Raw genomic sequence first — 11,419 nt, 5'->3', positions numbered from 1 at the left:
GAGTAAAACCTAAGATGCTATTTTGATGTTATGTAAATGCATTATAAGTGCATAACATACAAGCATATTTTCAAAAAAGATGCAGAACCTAAGTGTGAAAAAAACATTTTAAAGTTTGATGTTGGTGCAAAAAAAAGTCTAATAAAGCTTCTTTTTTTTTTTTGGCCACATTTTTACAACTTGAGTCGAAAATGTATCAGGAATCAAATCTTTTCTTTTCTGGCAGCTCCGGATGCTGCTGCTGTTGTGGACAGTTGTGATTTGAATGACAAATAACCTTCATGCAAACAATTAATGTGGGCAAAGAGCAGCAGCCATGTTGTTTGTTTGTCGGTCGGTCGGTCGTTAAAACAAAATAAACACAGACACAAGTGTTTTACCAAATCTGTATTTTTTAAAGGAACAATTCAAAGAATAAATACACAAACCAGACACCTACTTCAAACATCACACAGAGGAGAACAGGCATCAGGTAAAGTTGTTGGTCATAAAGAAATTGTTCAAAATTTTCACTTTTAGATGCTTCCAATTTAAAGTACAGACACAGCAGTGGAGGTTTTTTCTCAAATACACTTCCACGACGAAGCAAATAAATGCCTTTTACTTTGATTCAACACTCAAAGAGTTGAGGTCCCACTCTTCTCGTCACCAGCAAACTTTTACCGAAGACATCAAGCCCGCGGTTACGATACAAAACGTTTTTTACGCCCCACCTGCCGGTAAAAAACAAACAAAAAACGCTTGCGTTTCCATTTAAATACGAGGCAAATATGAGTAATTTAAAAAAAATATTAATCTCCTTGTTCAACCTACTGTTTGAATGTCACTCCTACTGCAACACAAAACAATACAATAACCCTCGCCTAAGAAAAACTAAATAAAAACTACATTTCAAAGCCTCCAGAACTAAAACTAAATACAACACGGCTTAAATAAAAGCAGAGTAAATTACAAACCAGGAATGAAACATTTCAAAGAATAATAAACATGCACCCATCATGTTAGAACTACATACATAATAGGAGAAAAAAAAAACATTTTTTTTTTTAGTTTTCTTACTTGGCTTTGCAATGTAAAGGCACAGTTTAGCTTAAATAAGATTGTTCAAGGCTGTAAGTGTTCCACCTGTTTTGACTACAAATATATTACAGTAAAATATACACTGTACACTGTGAGCTGTCTGTGTGACCTAACAGAAAGGTTTGGCATCATGCTTTGTCTCAAAAAAAAAAAAAAAAAAAAATCATAATGCAACAGCTGGGAGAGTTTTTCCTTTAATTATAGCCAGATTGTTGAGGAGGAAGAGAACAAACTGGACTATCTGTACTTTTACTTTCTGTGGTTTGATTAATAAGAATGAGCCGATCAGAGCAAAAGATTTTCAATATAAATAAATAAATGAAAACAACAGCTCAGGCCAAACAAAGTGAGTCATTTAGCCACATGTAAAATTAACTTTCTAATTTTAGTATCACAAACTGGGTGATTTTTGTAAACTGTTATTTATGCAGACCCTTTTCGTTGAGAACATGCTTTGGGTTGGGGAGGGCAGTGGTTTGCTAATTTACCAGGTCGTCAATGTGGGTGTGTAACTTTAGAGCATCAAATGTAGAGAATATGTCATCTTGTTAAAAAAAAATTAATAAAAGGATAATGTACAGTAAGTGCTGGTTTTAAAAATATTTTCAAAGTGCTTCCAGGAAGTGCTGAAATCTCACATTTTTCTAAAAATTTCCCATGACAAAAAAAAAATAGTTTGTTTATTTGAAGAAACAAATTCTAGGAAAGAAACCAAAGATGAGCTGCTTTAAAGGACAGAGTCTGATACTGATTATTAGGCTCGTATGTTTACTTTAGTACAAAAGTCGTATAGTTACATTCCTGATTGTCCTTAATTCTCACAAAGGTGCAAACTGTGCATGGCATTTTAACTAAAAAACAGACAAATTCATGTTAATAACAATAAGAGTTGAGCCTGTCTAAAATATGATAAGACCAGTAATACCTGGTTGGACCTTTCATAGAATTTATTTACAATACAATTTAATGTCATCAACATTTAACTGCTTTTAATTTGGATTAGGTGCCGTTTGCTTTAAATATTTTGTCAAATTTAGTCTGCAGGGGTTTTAATTATTGACCTTTGCTACATTTTCATAACATTAAATCTTGTGTTCAGAAAATGTATGAGGAACTGAGCCATTGTTATTATTACTTGGGAGGAACTGGGAGGAACTGGGAGGGCCAGGAGGACGTAGTTTCACCTAAGTGTCAGTGAAGGGGGTCCTCCAGGAAGCATGAAGTTCACTTGGATTAAATATATATATACTGTATATGCCCTCAGCCTTCAAGTGTCAGAGTTCACCATGGAGGAAATGATGTCCACCAAACTGTCAAGTCCAAACAGGTAGCCGTCCTCTCTGTTCCCCTCTTTCCACGACGCTCGGTGGGTTAGCTCCTCTCCGTCGGGGAGAGGCGTGGTTTTCCCAAAGTCGATCATCCAGACTTTGGCTCTGCCTTTTCCATCGTGGACAAACAACAGGGAGCTGCCGATCACCTGCAGATGGAAGCACAGAGGCAGGATGAGCCCAGAAAACAGGAAACAGAACTCACGCCTGCTCGCGGCGCTGCTGAACRTTATCTCACTTCTTGTTTTGGGATGTCGTCACGAACCGACTGTGCCTGTTTGACTCCGTGTGTGTGTGTGTTGTGTGTCGTAAAAAGTCAAATTTCTGTGATGAGACTTGTTCTCTCTATGAATGATTCAGTTTGTTTACAACAAACAATAACAACTGGAGCTACTACAAATGTAAAACGGTTAATTCTAAGTTTAAGCTTTATGCCTTGTGAGTAATTCAAGAATTATTTAACTCAGCAATGCAACAAAAAATGAGTGGACATTTATGTTAAAGGGATCCAGGATTAGCTGTAACAGACTTTATTTGATAAACATATATTTTAACTGTAAAATAAAATAAAGACAGTAAAAATACTGTAGGATGTTCAGTTTTAATAATTTTTAAAAATATATTTTAACATGAACAGAGACATTTTATTTACACACAAAGCATTCTGGGTAAATGATGACGTGGATAGGTCCTCGGTGTGAGCGAGCTATATCCACCCTGAAGGTTAATCTTGGACAATATCTGATGATCGACTCTTTTAAATGAAACCAGAGAGCGTTGACAGAGAGGAGAAGGTAGAAATGACTCAGCCTGTAACTGAAAATATGGATGGAGGACAACAGAGCTGCTTCATGGAAGAAGAACCTCAGCTTAGCCTGTTAGCCTTCGCACTAGCACCAACGCTATATTGTCTTGTATGTATTAGCTCGGCGCTAGTGCGACAAGCTAAACTGAGGTCCTCCATCCATATTTTCAGTTGCAGCTGAGTCATTTTTGTGTTCCCCTCTCTGTCATGTGGATGGAGGACCTCAGTGACGAGAGGAGAATGTGTAGCACTGAGCTAAAACATATATATGGTGATAGCATCGGGGCTAACGCTAAAGCTAAAGCTAACAGGCTAAGCTGAGGTTCTTCTTCCATGAAGCAGCTCTGTTGTCCTCCATCCATATTTTCAGTTACAGGCTGAGTCATTTCTACCTTCTCCTCTCTGTCAACGCTCTCTGGTTTCATTTAAAAGAGTCGATCGTCAGATATTGTCCAAGATTAACCTTCAGGGTGGATATAGCTCGCTAGCAGCCTCGCACCGAGGACCTATCCACGTCATTATTTACCCAGAATGCTTTGTGTGTAAATAAAATGGCCCCGTCCGTGTAATATATTTTTAAACTTTTAGTTTTAAAAATTTACAAAACTAAACATCCTACAGTATTTTTACAGTCTTTATTTTACAGTTAAAATATATGTTTATCAAATAAAGTCTAACGTTACAACTAATCGTCGATCCTTTTAAGATAACCTGACAATGAAAACAATCTTGTTCCATCAGGGAAGACATTTTTACCAATTGATGTGATAAAAAGTAAAAAAAAAAAAAAAAAAAAACGTACCTCTTGTGCTTTTCAAAAATACAAAGAGTCAACAAAGGTTTTACATGCATATGTTGACAGGAAATAATATCTATATAGTGAACAGATTTAATTAACATATTAAGTAAATGTTTGAATGTGGATTTTTACCTCGTGGGATTTGAAGAAGGAGGAGGTCTCCAAAGTGACTCGGATTTCTTTTAGCCTTGTTAGATACTGGTTCTGTAAAAAACAACAGAAATTTAAATAAATCAACAGGTATTATCTTCTATCACTTAATTTATTTTCTGGCTCTGAAACAAGCTTCTTTTGTTTTCCATTACAGAAACTAAAAATAAGTGTTCTTCACGATGTTTAAATTGAGTGTAAAGTTCTGCGTTGTTGATGATTTTTAAAGCACAAACACACTCACCAGTATGTCTTTGTTTCCTTTCACAAAATCTTTAAACGCTGTGACGACTTGTTCTCTTGTCTTTGTTTTCTTAAAATCTCTGTTCACCGTCCCGTCTTCTTTCTGCAGCAGAGAGGACGAGCATGAGAAATCACTTTTCATTCGTTTATTTAAAATACTTTTATGACATGACACTCAGAGTTCGGAACGATTTTTTAAATTTCATTTTCTGGACAATTTCCCACAATCTTCAGAAGTCAGTTAGGAGTTGAGTGGGGGGACTGTTGTGGAGGAGGAGAGGATGGACAAGAAAAGGAAGACAATGTGAGGAAGGGAAAAGGAGAGATATTTTTAGAAATTTAGCTCTAAAGAAGGGAAGGGTCTTTGACTCTGAGATAACAAACCTAAATATAAACAAACTTAAAAAAACAAATTTTCCATTTGAGGAGTGAACTGTGCAGCTTTTCTGTTTAATCCATCGACCATTCTTAAAAGTTCTTTCAAGTCTTTCGCCTAGATCAGCCTGTCGTCTGCAGATTTTAATTATTTTCTTGTGACAAACTGAAGAACAAAAAGAAATGTCTCTCAAAAAGGAAACAATTAGTAATAAAACATCTTAACTAAATAGTAACTTCCCTTCTAAAACTAGAAATGAGGAAGGAAAATTGTTTGTATTGGGAGGATGTTGCAGTTGCCACAAATACAGCTAGAGTGTTGTGCAAAAGTTTTAATGGGCTCCTGATTTCTTGTTATTTAGCTTCCAAGGAGTCAGTCTGTCTTGAGCTCGGAGCTGCGAAGATCTTTCAGCGGTTTTCCTTTGGATTTTGGCTGCTATTCCAGCATATTTACTATCAGGAAAAAAGGGGAGGATAAAAAGAAATGCTGAGCTTAAAAAAGCTATTCATAACAGAAAGTCATGGAAGAAAATCCAGGAAAGACTTGACGAACTCTTTGGAAATCACCTTGCGGGTGCCAAAATGCCGTTTAACGTGTCAAACATTATCTTTGTTTTTTTAAAATTAGATTTATTAAATGAAACAGGAAAAAATTGTGTCTTTGTGACAAGATGCTTGTGACTTTTTATGCTTGAATGTTTCACAGATCAGAGCTAAGTAGCTTCACRAATAAAGCAAAAAGCCTCTGTAGCTCATGAAGAGGCAACAGAAGGTTTTCAGAGAAGCAGGACCAGTGATGTCTGCCAGTCAGGTGATGCAGTGTGGAAAATGAGCTTATTTTATCCTGCTTGCTGCCAGGCAACAAGGTAATATTTGGAGGCAAATCTACTTTTTTTTCCCTTTTTGGTTGAAGCCTGAGGAGTCTTTGACCTTCCCTGTCGCACACACATCACACTTAACCCTCCTGCCGCTCCGCTCGTTTTGACCCGAGGGGCAGCCGGCGTGTAAATCACCCCGCATTTTCCACACGTATAAAAAAAAATCACAGCTGACACGTCACAACACACACAAACACACAYACMCGTTTCTTGGGATAGCCCTCCGTGTCGTGGCAACGGACCACCGGGAGGCCATGAATGCCCTTATATAGCCAAGACTCATAGAGACAAAGAGATTTAGGAGTGTGGACACAACGTCAGCACCGTATGCTGAAGACTGAACAGCTGCTACTGACAGCACTCACGTACGACAAAAGTGCACACAAACACTTCAGAGGAAGTTTCTGGGAAAAAMACAGGAAGTTAGATCATACCCCTGAAAGAATCACAGAGCAGAGGAGGGAAGGAAGGCCTAAACACACACACCTTTTGTCTTTTTGTGAGTCCTACCTTGACTCCCTCTATCCTAAACCCCAGAGTGGCTGTGGAGCTTATGGTCTCCCTCCACTGCATGTATCTCGGCTTGGTCACCGCCTTCTTGTCGTTCTCCTCTGTCGTGGGTGCGCCCGGGTCCACCTCCACCATTTTCTGGTACATGTCGGGTCTCGGGGAGGGCTTCTTCCGAGCCTTGGTCAGTTCTTCCTCCAAGTAGGTCCTGAAACAAGCGGAGGAACATAGTCGGTGGGCCGCGAAGCCGAGGAAACAGCGTAGGCGTCGAGACACCATGAGCAGGAGCAGAGTTGTAACGTAACTACGTACAAATACTTTGTTACTGTACTCAAGTATAATTTTTGGGTATCTGTACTTTGCTTGATAATTTTTCAGCCTACTTTTTACATTTTCACACAGTTTTCTGTACTTTCTACTYYTYACATTTTTAAAAAAGGCAAGAAGTARAAAGTCGTTACTTTTATTTCATTTTTGCTTATTTTCATTCCAGCTTGTTATTGTAAAAAATAAATACTATCCAAATAAATTGTGCCTCCTAGATAGAGTGAATTTGATTGTGGTTGAATGAGAAGTATAAATATATAAAACTCTGATACCGTATTAGTTTGTACACAAACAAATCATGTCACACTCCAGCAGGACATAATCATTAAAATAAAAGTACAGTACTTAAGAAGTATTTGTTTTTCATGAATTATATTATTACATTTGGCCGCAGCCCTAAGATAGATTTTCAATTTGGGGAAAAGGTTTGGGCAGCCTTAACATATGTAGATAAACTGAAACAGACTAGTGCATCCTAAATTTAACGTAAATTAATTATTTTAATACAACAGTCATTTGCATTTTTTGGGAGGTCACCTCCTAATAAATGTCATTACAGAAAATCTAACTGCTCATTTTAATTCAATACTTTTACTTTTAATACTTAAGTACAAAAAATACCAGAAACTTTAAGACKTTTACTCAAGTAATATTCCTAAAGGAGACTTTAACTTTTACCGAAGTAATTTTTTGGTAAGATGCTTGTACTTTTACTCAAGTATCGATTTGTGGTACTTTATACAACACTGAGTAGGAGGAATGGAGAGGGAACACAAAGGGTTAACGAGAGGAGAAAGAGGGTGCTGAATATTCAGATATTTGGTACCGAACGCTAAGAAATTGACCACCTGGGTTTCGTTTTGACGACGTTTCTTTCTGTTGCAACGCATTCCAAGAATGTGTCGTTCAAAAACGAGTTTGTTCAGCCAAGAGGAGACAATTAAAAAGATTCAAAACAAAAGTGCCTWGAAGCCCAAAAATCTGACCTACAGGTTAAACTTCTCTAAATAAAACGAGTATAAACCCATCAGATGAAACGGTACAAATACTTTTAGAGACCAGTAAGACCAGCATGTTGAAGCACAAATGTAGTTTCACGTGACGTGGTCCCTCACCTCACTCCCATCTTACAGTCCATCACACACGGGGAGTCGAACTCAGCCAGCAGATCCTCCATCTGGTTGTACTTCTGGCCGTCTTTCTCGATGTCTCCATGGTAACCGGGGACGTACGGGCGAAGCACGTCGTTCATCAGCAGGGACAAGCAGCGCTGCTCGCATTCACAGTGTTTCTGAAAGACAGCATCAACGACAAAAACACGTTAAAAACTGTACGTCCAGAACAATCCAAACGTTTCTGAGCGTTTGCTGTAAGGAAGGGAGTGACTTACTTTTAATATACGGCCGTTCGCTCCCGCCTTGAAACTCCCTGTGGGAWAAAACAAATAAATAATAAAAACACTTTTTTTTTACTGTGAGATAGGATTTGGAGCTTAATTTACATCATTTTGCACGAGCTAACAGTTCAAAAATGTTGCTAAACCTTAAAGCTTTAGTTCAGGSTTTTGGACATAGRGTTTACTGAACAGGCCRTGGGTTGGTTTCTAAATYACCTGACTGGCCGTAAACAGTGTGTTCAATACGGCTGTCAAACCTCAAGTTTTATGGACGTTTCTAGAGGGGTTCCACAAGGGTCCATTATAGGACCTATACTGTTTACCATCTACATTAACAATTTGGGCCATGGTCTTACGAAGTGCAGCTGTGCATGTTTATGCTGATGATTCAGTAATTTATTGTCRYGCAAAATCAGTTGCCCTTTTTTTGAGCACTCTTTCGACAGTTTTCAGTCTCAACTATTACAACTTAGACTGTTATTGAATGCAGGCAAGACTAAGGGCATGTTATTTTCTAACAAGAAGAAGGTGCCTGCATTTCTCCCTGCTATCACTACCACACAGGGCGTGCCCATACACTTTGTAACATCTTACAAATATCTTGGCATCACCTTGGATGAAAACTTAACCTTTAAGCCCCACATTGAAAACCTGTTTAAAAAACTTAAGTTAAAACTAGGCTTCTTTTTTCGAAACAAGCGTTCCTCAAAAAAAACGCTAGAAAAGATCTTGTTTCTGCCACTTTTATGAGTATTTTAGACTATGGGGATATTGTGTATATGAAAGCTTCTGCCAGCTCATTACGTCTGGTGGACGCTGTCTATCATGGAGCACTTAGATTTATCACAGAGAAGCCCTCACTCACCGTTGTACCTTTTATTCTTTAGTCAAATGGYCCTCTCTACATACTCACAGAGTCTTACACTGGTACACTTTAATGTATAAATCCATCCTTCAACTGGTTCCATCGTACTTATCATGTTATATTTCATGCAAAAAACACCACCACAGTCTTCATTCTCAGACTTTATTACGTTCAGCGTTCCAAAAAAAAAAACTTTCTCCTTTTCTGGCCCCTCCACCTGGAACAAGCTTYAGCAGGACMTGAAGCTCTCCARTYTGGTCACACTTGGGGAGTTTAAGATTTTAATAAACAGATTTGAAAATTTGTCCRTAAGCACCTGTACTTGTTGTCAATGAAAACCCTTTCTTTGATGATGTATGGTATTGATTTTTAGAAGTGTTAAGTAAATTGTATTATTATTGTTTTTATGTTACTTTGTTGTGGTGGATGTAACAGGTCTCTCTTGTAAATGAGACAATGAGTCTCAAGAGGTTTTCCTGTATAAATAAAGGATAAAAAAATATTTTCTTATGCTCAGTGGAAAGATTATGGTCAGTYAATATCTTACCTGTTGCAGATATTTCTTTGAACACCAGTTTAATTTTGAATGGATTAACAAGCAAATGGCTAGTCTAAAAAGGGGCTTGTTTTAAAGCAAATCCATCCCATCCCATATGAACTGCTTTCTCAAACATTTTATTGTGTTCCACACAAATGCTATTTCCAAATGAAATATGCTRCAGCCTACTGCTACTGCTGCTGTTGGAGATTACAAAAGAAAATCATGCATTTTCATGTAAATGACTGTGTAATGAAATCACCGGTGGTGTAAAGGCTTCCAAAAAATATTGTCTTGAACTGTTTAAAGATTCTAGCTGTTTTAAAATGGCAGCRATCCACTGTGGCCTTGACTCTGYGCAGCTAGCTAGCTTAGAAATAAACTATTTCCCCAAACTGAGCTMAATCAAAGTAATATCTGCAACAGGTAAGATATTAAAAGTTCACAATCTTTCCAAACAACCACTTCAAAAAAGCTGAACTATCCCTGTGAGGGAGCTGCTGAAGGTTTTTAATCCACATTCCCTTACATACTTCCAAAGAGGACCGAAGCCTTAAAGCTCCAAATCCAAAACTAGACTCATATCAGATGTGTTAGAGCATGGACGGAAATGTGACCCATCACATCAAATTAGGGATTAAGTTGCATTTAGTCAAACCATTTCTTGCTTTTTAAGCTATGTTTTGATACTTATAGATCAGTCTGGTATCATGAGCGATTCCAGAGATGTGGCTTGATGTGTCTTGGTAATCTGGAAGACACCTAGAAAATCTGTCTGAATCCTATTTTTAATGTATTCTAATGAGGACTGTCGACTTGATGCGAAAGAGGGAAAGCTCAAATCGTATTTGGATATCAGGACTGCCCAGAAGGTAATGAAGAGAGTTTCACTGGTGTGCAGAAATAGTAGCAAAAATGTTGGATTTTTCTGATTCAAATTATTGTGAGCTGTTGGTAACGCTCAGAAAATTCGATTTCCTTTAAGGGACCAATGGATAAATCCAATTATCACAAATTTTTCTACTGAAACTGTTAACACTAGTGAAAGACGTTGCACTACAGAGATGAACCTGTATGTTGCTATCTGGAACTTGTCAGCTTTAAATGTTCTGTGAGGAAACTCTCTCTTGTTTTTATCACATACAAGCACGCGTTGCACCGTGTTTTCACATACCTGCGTGTCCCGCCAGCTGAATCCAGGGATATTTCTTCTTGAAGGACATGATGCAGTGCGACCACTGGACCATGGTCTTTATCTTTTTCCATGACTTGTGCTGCAAACACACGTAGAGGTTATTCCTCGAAATGGACGTTTTTCCCACAAGAAACACAAACCAGAACGTTTGTTTAAATGCAAAAGACCTTCAGAAGGATAGACTCGGGAGTGGTGGTGCACTGAATGACCACACCTCCACAAACCCAACTGTTCCAGAGCAATCATCCTTTCCCTGCAGCCTGAGAACAGCGCAGTCAGAATTAGCAAATGAAAACTTGAACTTGATGACCTGCAGCATCTTTGGAAACAAGTGAGGTGGACAAACAAGTTCAAATACAACTTTGTAAGTGCCTTATAAGTATGACACAACTGATGACTGGAACAAACTTTCATTCAAAACATAATCATTTATTTTAAACGTAGAGTTGCCCTTTTTCAGATGAGTGTGAGACTTTAGCTAAATTTATGGTTCAGTTTCACCCTGAATTAGGTTATGGGGTTACAGTTACAAAATCTGGTACATGTATTTTTTTCAAAAAGACCAAAATGGGGACAGCCAAATGTCAAACTCGAGGTAATAAAGTGGGAACAGTTGTCCACGATCAATTTTTACTCTCTAGAGCAGTGGCGTCCAAAGTCAGTCCTCGAGGGCTGGTGTCCTGCGTGTTTTAGGTGTTGTCTATGGGATAAATCTTGTGCCAGCAGGAACTAGGGCTGTGTATTGGCAAGAATTTGGCGATACGATACATATCATGACAGAGGGGTCACGATACGATATTTCCTGATATATTGCGATACTGTAAGCAAGGCGATATATTGTGATTTTTTTTGTCCAAAAATTCTATTTAAAAAAAACCTCTTACTGGGGGAGAAAAAAGAAAAACCAAAATTCATTGTCTCAGAAAATTCTAA

At 38.0% G+C, this 11,419-nt stretch overlaps 1 protein-coding gene across 1 annotated transcript; it reads right to left on the bottom strand.

Annotated features, from left to right (window-relative positions):
• Positions 1–372: 372 nt before the first annotated feature.
• LOC106520010 (inositol-trisphosphate 3-kinase B) lies at positions 373–10,565 on the bottom strand (the record flags this gene model as incomplete). Its single annotated transcript, XM_014011901.1, is given in 7 exon segments — positions 373–2,557; positions 4,145–4,216; positions 4,407–4,508; positions 6,169–6,373; positions 7,608–7,783; positions 7,883–7,920; positions 10,466–10,565. Coding segments are annotated over 7 exon segments (903 nt in total), but the record flags the coding sequence as incomplete, so codon positions are not given.
• Between the last annotated feature and the right edge of the window lie 854 nt (positions 10,566–11,419).

Source organism: Austrofundulus limnaeus, unplaced genomic scaffold (genome assembly GCF_001266775.1).
Source record: "Austrofundulus limnaeus strain Quisiro unplaced genomic scaffold, Austrofundulus_limnaeus-1.0 Scaffold86, whole genome shotgun sequence".
In the NCBI taxonomy this organism is placed as follows: domain Eukaryota; kingdom Metazoa; phylum Chordata; class Actinopteri; order Cyprinodontiformes; family Rivulidae; genus Austrofundulus; species Austrofundulus limnaeus.
This window is presented reverse-complemented; position numbering and strand designations above follow the sequence as displayed.